This window comes from Oncorhynchus kisutch, linkage group LG4 (assembly GCF_002021735.2).
Source record: "Oncorhynchus kisutch isolate 150728-3 linkage group LG4, Okis_V2, whole genome shotgun sequence".
NCBI lineage: Eukaryota > Metazoa > Chordata > Actinopteri > Salmoniformes > Salmonidae > Oncorhynchus > Oncorhynchus kisutch.
This window is the reverse complement of record NC_034177.2, coordinates 20,728,091-20,744,946: the sequence shown is the minus strand read 5'-3', so window position 1 is coordinate 20,744,946 and position 16,856 is coordinate 20,728,091. Positions and strand designations below refer to the sequence as shown.

General features: G+C 43.0%; 1 protein-coding gene across 1 annotated transcript in view; it reads right to left on the bottom strand.

Moving 5' to 3' along the window:
* LOC109888551 (cartilage intermediate layer protein 1) overlaps positions 1-16,856 on the bottom strand; it is a 31,052-nt gene extending 14,196 nt beyond the window's left edge. The window contains exons 1-6 of the mRNA XM_020479715.2: positions 16,633-16,856; positions 7,526-7,624; positions 5,715-5,984; positions 1,517-1,699; positions 539-694; positions 87-404 (exon numbers count right to left, since the gene is read on the bottom strand). Of these exons, the coding sequence (XP_020335304.1) occupies positions 87-404; positions 539-694; positions 1,517-1,699; positions 5,715-5,984; positions 7,526-7,624; positions 16,633-16,696 (1,090 nt within the window). The 5' untranslated portion in view covers positions 16,697-16,856. The remainder of the gene's footprint in view (positions 1-86; positions 405-538; positions 695-1,516; positions 1,700-5,714; positions 5,985-7,525; positions 7,625-16,632) is intronic.

Sequence of the window (16,856 nt, the reverse complement as noted above, 5' to 3'; positions counted from 1 at the left end):
GACTGGCTCAAAGCAGTACTAAGTACATAGAGAACATACTTCATCATTGGTCTATTTGTTGATATTACTAACTTAGTATAACTCACCTGCGTACTTTAGGACTGCCCGTACCCAGGATGACCCACTGCTGTTGCTGGAGGTGGATGCAGTGGCCGGGGCAAACTTCTCCTTCCTGATGTAGAGCTGGCTGGGGGAACTGGAGCAGACCCCTGGGAGCCTGAAGAGGCCTTTGTCGTCAGTGCGGGTACGGATTATCTTGGGTCGGCTGGCCAGCGCTATCCTGGCCCCCATCACGGGGACACCGGTCATACTTAGTACCTCTCCTTGGAGCATGTGGCCCACACACACACAGCGGCTACAGTCCTCACTGGGACGGCCATCGGGACACTCACGCTTACATTTGGCTGCAGATACACACACACAGACATACACAATAACACCCACACACAATACATTCAGCATACTTTTACACATGATTAGAATGATTATTCAGATTTTACAGCCATATTGTGTATGTTTCTTTAGATTTATGACTTACTCGGGCATGGATATTTCCCACATTTCTGGATTTCAGCTGCTCGTCCAACACACTGCACTGTTATAGAGGTTCTCACACAGCTCCTCCTTCTGATCCTGCGACCCTTGCCGCAGGTCACTGAGCATGCTCCCCACGTACCCCACTGAGTCCACTTGGCTAGTCAAACCACAGAGACATGGGACATAAACATGAATGATCCATATAATGTAACTGTAGCTTCAAGGAAAGGTGAAAGGAAAGATGCATTGTAACAAAATATTATCACAGGACTTTTGCCAGGCTACTGGTCACCTGATGAAAGTGTGCCGTAACAGAATTGTTACATATCAGGTCGTTTCCTCCTCTTTCTGAGAGACAGTGCTGCTGATGACCGTTAGAGAGGGAAGTGCACAGTGACAGCCTCCTCCTGATCAAAGCCCCTGTAGCTTTATGAACATCGAATGTGTGTTGACGATGGTGACAGATAATTGTTAGAAGCCCATGTTAGGGAGAAGTTAGCAAAACTGGGGCATGTGGAGAAGATGGTTTAATGTACATTCTTAGGAAAAAGGTGATATCTAGAACCTAATAGGGTTATTCAGCTGTCCCCATAGGAGAACCCTTTGAATAACTATTTTTGGTTCCAGGTAGAATCCTTTTGGTTCCATGTAGAACCCTTTGCACAGAGGGTTCTACATTGAACCCACAAGGGTTCTACTTGGAACCAAAAATGGTTCTCCTATGGACCCTTTTTTCTATGTGGTTCAGCATTGGCTCTACTGTGGCCGTAGTCACTGTATTTATTAACAGCCGCATACTGCAGCTCCATCTCAGATCTGTTGTGATTGTCTTCATGTCAATAATGACCCTGATCAGCTGATCAGTCTCTTGGTGGTGAATGAATTACGTAAAATTATAATTATTATGATTGGCTTGATGTTAAATATTGGCATGGTATGTACACTGTAGGTCTATGTGTAGGTTGTGTTGTGAGGATACCTTCACATGGCAGGGTGGCACACTCCATCCTCTCTGTCTGGGGCCCCTGGCATGGCGGAACCAGTAGCAAGGGCATGGGCTGGATGCTCATACACTTCCTCTGACGGACCTGAATGCCCACGTCATTACAGGCTGTAGCAGAGCAGGGGCCCCAGGCAGACCAGTCCATCCAGTAGGCCTGAACTGGACACACAAGACAAGACATTGTGACAAGGGTGAGTATGGAATCCACATAGAAATAGAATTGGTAGAATGGTCATAGACCTAAAATTCCAGTCCTGGACTGAGAATTACGGATGTAGGATCTTAATTTGATCACTCTTTTGGAAATGCAAACTTGTAGTGTACCCAAGTTTTAAAAAGGCTTCTAAAGTTTGTAATTTCCACTTTAAAATGTCACTTGATATGAATTGCCCTAACAAAAAATGTTCATTAATTATAATCCACATCATAATTCACCTTTCTTGTTGCTGCAGGATTATTTTCTAGCTGTAGCAAACTGTCTTAAATTAAGATACGGCATCTTTATGTAAGTAACGTAGTTTGTAGTTTGAAAAAATAAGTCCAGGACTTTCACAGTTGAAAAAAGACAAACAGATCATTAGTGGGGGGGGGGGGGGATGTGGACAGACTCGGTATACAAATCCCAAAAGATACATTTTTATAGACAATTAGCAAAAATAGATAAGATCTTGCTACCATGGAAAGGAAAATACCTGTCTATTTGTGGAAAAATCACCCTGATGAACTCTTTAGCCATATCACAGTTTAACTATTTGCTTATGGTCTTGCCTATGCCCAGTGACCTGCTTTTTAAATTATATGAACAAAAAATATTCAATTTAATTTGGAATGGCAAGCCAGACTAAATTTAAAGGGCCTATTTATATAACGAATATGAATTCAGAGGGCAGAAATGATTAAATATTAAAGCATTAGTCCTCTCACTAAAGGCATCCGTCATAGAAAAGTTATACTTAAATCCAAACTGGTTCTCTAGTAAATTGGTAGGAATGTCTGACCCCATGTTCAAGAATGGCCTTTTTCCCTTTATTCAGATTACAACTGCTCACTTTCAGGTGTTTGAAAAGGAAATAATCTCCAAAATATCATATTTTTCTTTTAAAGCCTTAGTAAGTTGGTTGCAATTTCAGAATAATCCACCTGAAAAGACAGAACAAATAATACAACAAATACTGTGGTTAAACTCAAATATACTAATTGATAAAACAAAATGTATTTTTCGATGTACCCATTCCATGGCACATGGTTTATGAATTGACACGCAAAGCAACTTCGGATTCAAAACTTTGAATTTATCAATTTAAATTACTGTACAAAATTCTTGCAACCAATAGAATGTTATATACAGTCTATGGGGGATACAATCTTCCCAGCAGAGTCATTAGATCATTTATTTTGGTACTGTCCACATGTAGCTCGTTTATGGTCACAGGTCCAGGAGTGGCTAAATAATTGCAACATTTGCCTAAAACTAACACTGCAGATAGCAATACTGGGTGATTTGAAAAGCCATGGTCAATCAAACAATAATATAATTATTGTTTTATCTTTAATTCTCTATCTGTAGAAGCTATGAGAATAGAAAGGTTCAGTACTTTTGTGAAACATCACAGCACAGTTGGAAAATATATGGAAAATAGAAATCCAAAATGGATGGTGTTAAGGGATAGATGGGAGGGGTTGAATGGAGCTGAAGGGTGGGACTAATAACAAGATAACCAATGTAAAACATACGGGGTCTGTAAAATGTATATAGGTTCAGAAATGTTGGGAAATAGCACAGTTACAAATAGAAATCAAACTGGATGGACATCAGAAATAGAGGAAGGACATAAAAACAAAGAAAATATAACTATTGTAAAATAGATTGTGTCTGTAAAATGTATATAATATGTATAAACTGAAGGTAGAAACCTAAGTGTTATTATTTATTAGTTTACTCCAATTGGGGGAAAGTTGGTAGGGTTTGCAGGAAATAATAAAGGTATATTCTAAAAGAAAGTATGTATATCTATATGTATATGTATGTACAGTTGAAGTCGCAAGTTTACATACACCGTAGCCAAATACATTTAAACTCAGTTTTTCACAATCCCTATCATTTAATCCTAGTAAAGATTCCCTGTTTTAGGTCAGTTAGGATCCCCACTTTATTTTAAGAATGTGAAATGTCAGAATAATAGTAGAGAGAATTATTTATTGCAGCTTCTATTTCTTTCATCACATTCCCAGTGGGTCAGAAGTTTACATACACTCAATTAGTATTTGGTAGCATTGCCTTTAAATTGTTGAACCTGGGTCAAACGTTTCAGGTAGCCTTCCACAAGCTTCCCACAATAAGTTGGGTGAATTTTTACCCATTCCTCCTGACAGAGCTGGTGTAACTGAGTCATGTTTGTAGGCCTCCTTGCTCGCACATGCTTTTTAAGTTCTGCCTACAAATGTTCTATTGGCTTGAGGTCAGGGCTTTGTGATGGCCACTCTAATACCTTGACTCTGTTGTCCTTAAGCCATTTTGCCACAACTTTGGAAGTATGCTGGGGGTCATTATCCATTTGGAAGAACCATTTGCGACCAAGCTTTAACTGATGTCTTGAGATGTTGCTTCCACATCATTTCCCTACTTATGATGCCATCTATTTTGTGAAGTGCACCAGTCCCTCCTGCAGCAAAGCACCCCCACAACATTATGCTACCACCCACGTGCTTCACTATTGGGATGGTGTTCTTCGGCTTGCAAGCCTCCCCCTTTTTCCTCCAAACATAACGATGGTCATTATGGCCAAACAGTTCTATTTTTGTTTCATCAGACCATAGGACATTTCTCTAAAAAGTCCCCATTTGCAGTTACAAACCGTAGTCTGGCTTTTTAATGGTGGTTTTGGAGCAGTGGCTTCTTCCTTGCTGAGCGGCCTTTCAGGTTATGTCGATATAGGACTTGTTTTACTGTGGATATATATACTTTTGTACCTGTTTCCTCCATCGCAAGATCCTTTGCTGTTGTTCTGGGATTGATTTGCACTTTTCACACCAAAGTACGTTCATCTCTAGGAGACAGAACGTGTCTCCTTCCTGAGTGGTATGACAGCTGCGTGGTCCCATGGTGTTTATGCTTGTGTATCTATTATTTGTGCAGATGAAAGTGGTACCTTCAGGCGTTTGGAAATTACTCCCAAGGGTGATCCAGAGTTGTGAAGGTCTACAATTTTTCTTCTGTGGTCTTGGCTGATTTCTTTTGATTTTCCCATGATGTCAAGCATGGGACTGAGTTTGAAGGTAAGCCTTGAAATAAATCCACAGGTACACCTCCAATTGACTCAAATTATGTCAATTAGCCTAACAGAAGCTTCTAAAGCCATGACATAATTTCTGGAATTTTCCAAGCTGTTTAAAGGCACAGTCAACGTAGTGTATGTAAACTTCTGACCCACTGGATTTGTGATACAGTGAATTTTTTGTGAAATAATCTGTCTGTAAACAATTGTTGGATAAATTACTTGTGTCATGCACAAAGTGGATATCCTAATCAACTTGCCAAAACTATAGTCTGTTAACAAGAAATTTGTGGAGTGATTGAAAAAAGGGTTTTAATGACTCAAACCTAAGTGTATGTAAACTAGTTTTAATGACTCAAACCTAAGTGTATGTAAACTAGTTTTAATGACTCAAACCTAAGTGTATGTAAACTAGTTTTAATCTAAGTGTATGTAAACTTCCGACTCCAACTGTATATATGTACATATATATGTTTATTTATGCATATGTATGGGTATGTATATGTATGTATATGGATATATATATATAGATTTACCCAAAAAATATATGGGGGATTGGAAATGATGCAGACAATTACATTGATGGAATCAACAATCTTTCCGCAATATTAAGCTGATACACCCCCCAAAAAAAGAAAAAAGGGTGAAAAAAGAAAAAAACAGACCATTAGTGGCCAATGCAGTGCAGCAGATGCATGGCTTAAGTGGCTTTTCCTCCACTGAGGTTCTGTTTCGACTCAGAATACAGCACAGTAACTAGGGGTGACATGGATAGTTGGCTAATCCCCTCACAAAATTCCATTATCCCCTAAGCACAGTATGGGTTCAGAATCCTTAACACAAAGCTATTATAGCACATCTATAACCCATGTGAATGGGGCATGGTGGTCTGTGGGTACCTGGTGGGCACTGGAAGCGGACGTAGTAGTTGGAGCAGATGCGTCCATAGGGCTGCTCCTTGTTGATGCACCAGAAACCCTTCTCCAGGCTGGAGTGAGTCACCTCCCCGGTCTCTGCTGCTGCCAACCAGTCCGTGGTGCGGGCCTCCATGGCCACCGGCCGGGCACACACCCTCTCCCTGTAGTAGAACTGGATGGCCTCTAACCGCTCGTAGTCTCCATTCCCCCCTGGATGGTCGATGTTGAACCAGGACGTCCATTCAGTCACGCCTGCCATACATGCAGATTGGGTGAAGGGAGACATAGACAAGGAGATACGGATCACAACTGGGGGTAAGGTTGCACAGTTTGTTTTTATTTACTCCTTTTTCTCCCTAATTTCATGGTATACAATTAGTAGTTACAGTCTTGTCTCATCGCTGCAACTCCCGTACAGACTCGGAGAGGCGAAGATCGAGAGCCGTGCGTCCTCTGTAACACAAGCCAACCAAGCCGCACTGCTTCTTAATACAATGCCCACTTAACTCAGAAGCCAGCCACACCAATGTGTCGGAGGAAACATTGTACACCTTGCGACTGTGTAAAGCATGCACTACGCTTGGACCGCCACAGGATTCGTTAGTGCGAGAAGGGACAAGGACATCCCTGCCGGCCAAACCCTCCCCTAACCCAGAAGACGCTGGGCCAATAGTGCACCACTCCATGGTTCTTCCGATCGCGGCTGGCTGCGACAGAGCCTGGACTTGAACCCAGAATCTCTAGTTGCCAGCCTTAGACCACTGCGCCACTCGCAAGGCCGAAGGTTGCACAGTTTAAGAGAATAGTCTGCTACTGTCATTGTCTGCTGAGTAGAGACACCCAGGGGAGCCTGCGTTGACCAAACTCTTTCCAAGCCAACTCAGAAGGCAGATGAGGAGGGAAAGTGTCATGTTGTCTAGCTTTTGTCTGCCACATGTTCAACTCTTAGGTTTTCCAAAGATGTGAAGAAACAGCCTCGTTGCATTGCATTAGCAACATACCATGGATCTCTGAATAATAGATTTCATCATTGGAACGAGCCCCTTGGGAGGCATCGAGAGAACAGTGAAGTGATCTATTGGTGGACATTGTCAAGATGTGTGCTCACCGTGCTGTGTGCTATCGTCGGTAGGCATTCTCAACAGACATAGTGACCCCTCTCTCTAGTCTCTCTGTTCATTTAAAAGCCAGTGGTTTTCAACCCTGTGGTGACATTAGGTATTTAGTTTTAATTTCCCGTATCTGGATAATGTGTATGTTGGCTTACATATGAATTTGGACTGGATTTAATGAATAGTTGCTTAAATTAAACTGCACTCATGTGAATATAAAGTAGACTCCATGCTATTGTTTGCTCTGATATGATCCTGGCAGGTTAACACCATTGTCTCATTCCACCAGACTGCTCATTCAAAGGAGCGAGACTGAATGTAAGCATAACGGAATGTGAGAGCTGAGTGGGAACTGAACATTGATTACACATTAGAAACAGGGTATAGTTGATGAATTGGAGAAGGGGGGGTGGGGCTCATAGAGTCTCAACATTGGCCTTGGACTGGAAATGGACTTGACCCCTAAATATGATGGGTTGTATGTATAAATGTTACTAGTATGTAATAAAACTGTAAAAAATTGATTTTCTGCACTTGCCATGGGTGTGTAAAGCCTGGGAGTTTCAGTACATCAAAGGAAGGAAACCCCTCTGTCTGAGGCAGAAGACACATTGTTGAGTGAGTTTTCCCTCCTCAGGTTGTATAGGTCAACCAGGTGGTATTAGGAGTGAGCTCACTCACCTGTGGTCTGCTGTGGCTCAGTCAGCAAGTTGTAGGCCAGCTTCCTGCTCCTGTCTGTCTGACTCCACTTCCTGAGCAGAGAGCTGTTCCTGAAGGGCCCTGGATGGGGAGAACCACACCATGAATACAACCTACCACCATGACCAGCAGGGCCCAACCTTACCTGCATCACTGCACCACTACCACACTGTAACACTGTAACAGTGACCTCAGGGCTCTGCTCAATGGATCCACCAAGTTTTACAACGGGGAGAACCAGATTTATGAAAGCCGGTTTTCGAGTCTGCGGACCTACTTGTCTGAGGAGTTGGTCCTTGGCATGTTCTCATCAAATTGACAGTGTCTGTGAATGTGAAAGGAATGTCTACGTCTCACTCTGCGGGCTGTGGTTGAAGGCCAGGGAGAAGTTTTGGGGCGGGACACCCGATCTTGGTGCACTGACGCTGGGGTGTCTGTGTTTCCAGATCCCCCGGCCTTGTCTGGGTGCCACAAGAATACAAAGACAAGCCTGGTTCTCTTTTACCGCCCCCGCAAGCTAGCTAGGTGCCAGCAATCAGTCTGGAAGAGCTCCATCCAGATGTGTGTGAGAACACCTGATATCACACACACACACAGTCACACACTAGTCAGAAGACTAGACCACAGTCCAAGCACGTTCAGTTTTTTCTCAACAAAACACTGTCCAGTCTCATTAAGGACCTGGGGCCATATGGAAAATCTCTCTCTCTCTCTCTCTCTCTCTCTCTCTCTCTTGCTCTCTCTAATCAGAAGCCAATGAATGAGATGGAGCCTCTATAAAGGGAGATGGACTGGAGGGAGAAAGAGAGGGAGAGTGATGGAGAGAGGGAAAGTGGGAAGGACAAGCAGAGATGATTCCTCATGGTTTCTCAATGAGCCACGTACCAGAGGTTACATTCCTCCACTCTCTGAGGGCAGAGAGTGGAGCCCTCTCTGAGGGCTGCCCTCTTTGAAACAAGTCCTGGCTGTTGGGTCCCTCCACAGCCCAAACGTCCCCCCTTAAATGAACACATCTCCATCAATAAAGCCAGGAAGCAAGTGGTTAAGGGCGCTGTACCACCAGAGACTCTGGGTTCGCGCCCAGGCTCTGCCGTAACCTGCCGCGACCGGGAGGTCCGTGGGGCGACGCACAGTTGGCCTAGCGTCGTCCGGGTCGGGGAGGGATTGGCCGGTAGGGATATCCTTGTCTCATCGCGCACCAGCGACTCCTGTGGTGGGCCGGGCGCAGTGCACGCTAACCATGGTTACCAGGTGCACAGTGTTTCCTCCGACACATTGGTGCGGCTGGCTTCTGGGATGGATAAGCGCTGTGTTAAGAAGCAGTGCGGCTTGGTTGGGTTATGTATCGGAGGACGCATGACTTTCAACCTTCGTCTCTCCCGAGCCCGTACGGGAGTTGTAGCGATGAGACAAGACAGTAGCTACTAACAATTGGATATCACAAAATTGGAGAGAAAAAAGGGGGTAAAATAAAAATAAAATAAAAAATAAAATAAATAAATACATAATAATAATAAAGCCCGGATGCTGAGGAGACCCATTGAGACACACACAACTGAGAGGAATCAGCTCACGTAAGCCATCCGTTAGTCGTGACTTGTCTAGCATATGCTGCCAATATGCCTCACTTTCCCCTCTTTTCCACCTCATCCCCGTCTCAGATACGGTTTGGCCTTGATCCATCAGTCATCTCTACATCTGCCTTCTCTTCCCTTCTCTGACATTCCTCTCTATCCTCATCTGATCTTGTCATTATGCTGGAATGGCCCATGCAGCAACGTAGCCAGTTGTGCCCTTTGATATTACACACACTCACGTCCCACATATGCGTCAGCGTCAGGCATCAAAGGGCTGACAGCGGAGACGTGTGTCCTTTCTTTCGGTTCCCAACCGCCTGCCTGAATCCATCATGGCCTGAGAAAGCCATTCCCACCACGGACTGTCTCACGGCCTGCCTGACTGACTAGCTGGATGTCTGTGAGAGCGCTTACCACTTTAGGAGGTCCACCGCTGAGTTTATGGACACAGTCACAAAGACCCAAAGCAGAGGCAAGTTTCAGTCCCAGCTATTTATTGCTGACTGTGGGTCTTTTTTTGTTAAGCCAACACTATTCTCTTCCAATTTTATGGCTTTGGAGCATTTTTTCCTAGTATGGTCTTCAACCCAGTGAATGGCTTCTCTTACAAGTGGTATTACGTAAGTTCCAGGTCAGGCTTTGCAGTCTGCTTAAACCAGACTGACCGCTGCCCTCAGCTTTGCAGGCCTACATACTGCAGCTGTGTGTAAAGCAAGGGGCTATCTTTCAATGCAAGGTGGGCTTTTCATATCTGGCTTGATACTGTAGATTATAGACAGGGGTTTTAATATTTGATTGACATGATGGAATCACTGGCTAAATAGAAACAAATGTCTCTCCGCATAACCTCTGCACTGCTGGTGTGCCCATGCTGGCTTGGACACACTTCCAAGTGACGTTGTCATATTAACAATCTACTGGACAGAGAACTGCACTATTACCAGCCTTGGATACTCCAACATGGGCACATTGCTTACACTTATCACTTCAAGATGTTTGATATTGAAGCCTAAACCATTAAAAGATTACAAGAGTAATTTAATGAGGTGCATAATGGCATTAAAGAGTTTTATGTCAGAATCCATATTTAATATAATATAAACACGTCAGCCTTGCAACTTCAGCTATGGCAGTTGTCCACTGGCCTGAGTGGCCTCGGCTCCAGTAGTTGACTTTGACTATTTAACGTTCCTTTGAGTGGCTTGTTAACACTTTATAAGTGAATTTAAAAGCCAGTGATTTTATATGTGCTGTTTCATGCTAATGGTACGTCAGTGGCGTTACCTCACCCAAAACATGTTGAAACACACTGTTATGTCAGGGGAAACACACTTAAACTTAACTGGATTTCCTCCTTTGTTTGAGGTCCTTACTCCTGTTTAACCTTCCCTAATAGAGGCCTCTCTACTACATCGCCACCACCAACAAGATACCGAAAGAGGTCAAAGTATAGTCCCATGTAATGGAACCAATACATTAGCAATGGTTCCAAGTATGTTTCTGTGCCTATTAGCAGACCCTCTTTCTCCCCCTTAATATAAACTCACAGGCTAGCTTCTCTCAATATAGACACACAGGCTAGCTTCTCTCAATATAGACACACAGGCTAGCTTCTCTTAATATAGACACACAGGCTAGCCTCTATCAAAATAGACACACAGGCTAGCTTCTCTCAAAATAGACACACAGGTTAGCTTCTCTCAATATAGACACACAGGCTAGCTTCTCTTAATATAGACACACAGGCTAGCTTCTCTCAATATAGACACACAGGTTAGCTGCTCTCAAAATAGACACACAGGCTAGCTTCTCTTAATATAGACACACAGGCTAGCTTCTCTTAATATAGACACACAGGCTAGCTTCTCTCAATATAGACACACAGGTTAGCTTCTCTTAATATAGACACACAGGCTAGCTTCTCTCAATATAGACACACAGGCTAGCTTCTCTTAATATAGACACATGCTAGCTTCTCTTAATATAGACACACAGGCTAGCTTCTCTCAATATAGACACACAGGTTAGCTTCTCTCAAAATAGACACACAGGCTAGCTTCTCTCAATATAGACACACAGGTTAGCTTCTCTTAATATAGACACACAGGTTAGCTTCTCTTAATATAGACACACAGGCTAGCTTCTCTTAATATAGACACACAGGCTAGCTTCTCTTAATATAGATACACGGGTTAGCTTCTCTCAAAATAGACACACAGGCTAGCTTCTCTTAATATAGACACACAGGCTAGCTTCTCTCAAAATAGACACACAGGCTAGCTTCTCTTAATATAGACACACAGGCTAGCTTCTCTCAAAATATAGACACACAGGTTAGCTTCTCTTAATATAGACACACAGGCTAGCTTCTCTTAATATAGACACACAGGCTAGCTTCTCTCAATATAGACACACAGGTTAGCTTCTCTGAAAATAGACACACAGGCTAGCTTCTCTCAATATAGACACAAAGGTTAGCTTCTCTTAATATAGATACACAGGCTAGCTTCTATCAATATAGACACACAGGTTAGCTTCTCTCAAAATAGACACACACGCTAACTTCTCTTAATATAGACACACAGGCTAGCTTCTCTCAAAATATAGACACACAGGCTAGCTTCTCTCAATATAGACACACAGGCTAGCTTCTCTTAAGATGGACACACAGGCTAGCTTCTATCAAAATATAGACACACAGGCTAGCTTCTCTCAATATAGACACACAGGTTAGCTTCTCTCAAAATAGACACACAGGCTAGCTTCTCTTAATATAGACACACAGGCTAGCTTCTCTCAATATAGACACACAAGTTAGCTTCTCTTAATATAGACACAGGCTAGCTTCTATTAATATAGCCATACAGGCTAGCTTCTCATAATAAAGCTGAATACCATGCAATGTTATATTAGTGATGGAGACAAACTCTCAACTGGGTGTTAGAATTTCTACGTCAGATCCAGTATTGTCTCAAGATCCCCTCTGCCTGCTTCTGCCCTTACACTGCTTTGGCCATTCTGGTGCCAATGCCTGGTGTGGCTGGCATTGTTGTGTCTACTGGACTCTGATACTTATTCTGGGGATCTTGCCACTATAAAGTGGTGCTGGGCTTAAGTTACAGGGTACACAAGGACTCAAACATCTATTAATACTGCAGGCCCTTCTAAATGCCATTCTCCTCTCCTGTTGCCTTCTCAGCCGGGTGTTTTCCGAGACAGAGCTGCATGCACACTTGGCAGCAGCCAGATACTAATAAAAAGTTACAGAAAATGAAAAAATAAGTTTTGAAGTTACCCAGAGAAAGGACTTCAGTAGTCAGATTAGACAGATTGCCAACCCAAATCTGTCTGGGCTGAGACACAGGCCTTTCAGCAGGTCTGGATATTGTTTAAAATATTCCAGAGCCTTACAAGAAGAAAATGTAAAAACACTTTTCTGTGTTATGTAACAGCTTGGATGGAGTGGTGGCTCACGGGTGTCACGCCCTGACCATAGAGAGCCTTTTAATGTCTCTATTTGGTTTGGTCAGGGTGTGGTTTGGGGTGGGCATTCTATGTTTAGTTTTTCTCTGATTTTGTATTTCTATGTTTTGGCGGGTATGGTTCTCAATCAGGGACAGCTGTCTATCGTTGTCTCTGATTGGGAACCATACTTAGGTAGCCCTTCTTCCCTCCTTTCTTTGTGGGAAGTTGTCTTTGTTTGTTGGCACTATAGCGTTTAGCTTCACGGTTGGTTTTTGGATTGTTTATTGTTTTTGTCGGCGTCATAATAATAAAAGGAATATGTACGCTCACAACGCTGCAACTTGGTCCTCTTCTTTCAACGGCCGTGACAGCGGGGCTGAGCACTGGGCTGAATGTTGAGCGTCTCTCCACATAGTGTTGATGCAACTTTTCCATGCCACAGCCCCACACTTAATTGTAATAAAAGGTGTGTGCAGTGAAGTGTTAGAGCACTGGAAACATCCGTAACCTGGCCTTATTAAGATTTAAGCAATAAGGAGATATTTGTTCAAAATCAGAAGCATTTTATTTAGACAAGGGTTTGTGTCAAACCAATGGACATTAAATGATTGCCCAGAAAGTGTGCGTGTGTGTACTTATGCATGTGAGTTTTTATGCCATGGCCTTGCAGACATGTGGAAGTTGTTTTGTTTAGTTGGCCTATTATCTGGCTGAGGTGTGCTGTGGTAGAAGAATCAGATGGTCTCTCTCTCTCTGCTTTCTCCCTCCATCAATCTTGGCTTCAGGGCTGGTTGGGGAGCCACTGACTGATTCTTGGTCAAAGGCATATGTGCCTCATTATACAGTTTTGCCCCTGACATGCATGAACTAATGATGCAAATCCACCACAAGATTTGGCGGGATTTTAAAGAAGAACACAGAGACTTTGTGTTCTTAATGTGATTTTTTTCTACCGCACTGCATTTCCTCATTCAGGCTATAAAAAAAACAATTGGCCTCAATGGTATTTCCACATTAAGTCCACTGCAAGTGCTCACCTGAGTTTCTGCAATGGGTATACACGAGCTCTAGAAACAACTGCTTCTTGAGCATTAGCCTAGTCCTATGCCTCAAAGTAATGTTTGTGCACTTTCATCCTCAAACGCAGGCATCGCATCTTCAAACGGTAGTGAGCCATTTGGGCCTTCACGTGATGATTGCTGGGAATACAAGGGACTTTGATCCCTTTCTTCTCCCTCCCATTCTCATTTAGGTCAATGGGCTACACATCTTGATGTGGTGATTGTGGTTTAGCTGGACCACTGCTCTCCAGTCAGTCTGTGGCCAGCATCTGGAGAATGAGCTAGTCCCTCTGAATGAAGCCAATTAGCACAGGGACAACATTGACTTTGGAGCTCTGAGACTGCTTCTTCATGGTCCCAGTTGGCCCACCTCCACCTCTATCCCGAGACTGGTATGGTTATGGGAGATTACAGTTCATTACGGGCAGCATGTGTGGCATCTGGCTCTTTAAAACACTCCACTAAGACCTGGGACTTAGTTTAGCTTGATTGATAGTCACAGTGTTCCATTTCGGTATAGTCCATTTCGGTATTGCATCCAGGAGCAGAAGCTGTCTCTTCAAATAGGGAAAACACATCATAAATCTCTGAACTCTGAGCAGGATGGAGATAATGATGGAGAAGGAGCAGGAGGGGAAAGGAAAAGTAAAAGGAAAGAGTGAGACAGGGAGAGGGGAAACCAGAGAGAGTCATTTCACCTGTCAGTTAGGTGAGAAAGTGGGATAGAGGATTTGTGTTTACTTGTTTTATTGGTGAGTGCTGACTTGGTGAGTGCTCCAGCCGGCGGGTAATGTATCGAGGTGAGATGGGGACAAATACTACCCATGTCTGCCACAATGTGTTGGCGAGTGAATACATCACTATCCATTCTATCAAACACCTAGTCAGTGAGATAATTTTCCTGAACAGGCAAAACTATCCAGTACTTGCACTGAATTCTTAAAGAATCCCAACACACTTACTGTATAATAACTAGTTTACTGTCACTTTCACACACCCCTCAAATTGAGGGGCCCTGATCCCTACAAAGATATTATATAATCGCCCCCCCAGAGAAACATGTGTTACCCCTAACATCCATCTGCTTCTCATTAACATGACAGCATGTTAGTAAAATGAGAGTGCTGATGACTTGACACAACATGATTAACACTTCCAGTGGTGGGATATCCCTGCAGAGACAGACAGCCCCCCTGTGGTGCTACAGTATGATCCCACCATTCACAACTAAAGAATGACTACTGGTCCAACACTGACATCCACTGGGATAGGCTACTTTCTCACCTTGCAAAGTCTAGGTTCAGGAAGACAGAGCTGTGTGCAAGTATTTCTAATGATTGATTTGATTGGTTTATTTTAATTTTAGTGCCATACACCGTTTGGTGCCAAGACACTATTTCTTAAAGTACATGTGCACAAAACTCAAAACAAAATGAAAATGTAACAAATTAAAATTCCAAAATAGTCATCGTAACTAATAACATTTTTTTTAAATGTTCAAATGGAAGGGCTAGATCTGTCGCTATTTTCCTTATATACAGAGTTTACAAAACATTAAGAACACCTTCCTGATTTTGAGTTTCACCTCCTTTTGCCCTCATACAAGGTGTCAAAAGTGTTCCACAGGGATGCTGGTCCATGTTGACTCCAATGCTTCCCACAGTTTTGTCAAGTTGGCTGGATGTCCTTCAGGTGGTGGACCATTCTTGATACACACGGGAAACTGTTGAGTGTGAAAAACCCAGCAGGGTTGCAGTTCTTGACACACTCAAACTGGTGTACCTGGCACTTACTACCATACCCCGTTCAAAGGCACTTAAATATTTTGTCTTGCCCATTCACCCTCTGAATGGCACACATACACAATCCATGTCTCAATTGTCTCGAGGCTTAAAAATCCTTCTTTAACCTGTCTCCTCCCCTTCAACTACACTGATTGAGGTGGATTTAACAAGTGACATCAATAAGAGACATTGCTTTCACCTAAATTCCCTTGGTCAGTCTGTCATGGAAAGAGCAGGTGTTCTTAATGTTTTGTACACTCAGTGTTTATGCACCACTTTCTATAAGCTTTTTAATTGGGTGCCAGTCAGACCTTAGGTGCGGGTAAAGCTTAAAGCAGCAGCACGTAAAGATATAAGCGTATTTCTTTTTTAATTAGCCACGGGAGGAGGGTGATGGGAGGGAAGTTAATTTGCATATCTACTGGCTGATAATTGAGACTGTGTGAGTTCAGTTTGTGCCCTCGTGTCCTCCTTATTTCTCTCTCAGTCAGGTGACTGCAGGCACGGGTGGAATGGTGGCGTGGGTCTACCTTAATCCATGTAGTGCCTTCACTGCAAACACACACGCACAGAGAGAGAGTGCTAGACTGACCTTCAATGTGTTATATGTATTGTAAATCTTCTGAATGGCACAAATACACAATCCTTTTCTCAATTGTCTCAAGGCTTAAAAATCCACCTTTAACCTGTCTCCTGCCTTTCATCTACACTGATTCAAGTAGATTTAACAAGTGACATCAATAAGGAATAATAGCTTTCATCAGGACTCACCTGGTCAGTCTGTCATGGAAAGAGCAGGTGTTCCTAATGTTTTGTCCACTCAATGTATACTTTTATGCCATAAGAATGAGCTACTACAGACAAGAAGTGGATCATTGACAGCATGTGTCAGAATGATGAAGCTGTTCAGGCTTCAGGGCTGAATGGGCTATTATGAAGTTCTCATTTGAGTAATGACATTGCTTACCACAGCTACAGTTAAATGGCATGCAAGACAATGGCAGTGATACAAAACACAGTGGCAGTGTTATGAAGAACCTATTCTAAAATGTCCTGGAAAATGAGTTCTGCTGATGAGTACACAAACAATTTCAATGACTTTTTGTGGGATATGTAAAAAGGCAGAGTGATATAATTAATTGGACATCAATAATGAATCTGAACTAACATCACATTTTGACGAGGACATTAACTTGACATACCTTGAGCCGCTGCCACTGCCACCAGGAAAGACAGGAGTAGTGACACTTTTGTAACGTCCCACATGGTGTCCCACAATCACACACTTGGATGCTTTCCTTCTCTCTCTCTGCGTGTATTATATTATCAAGTCAAGAGGAAATTGTGTTGTTCTTCAAAATGGCAGGCTACAGAGTCTGAGTGCTCTCAGGTGTGAATGATGGTGGTTGGAAACCTGCTCCTGTCC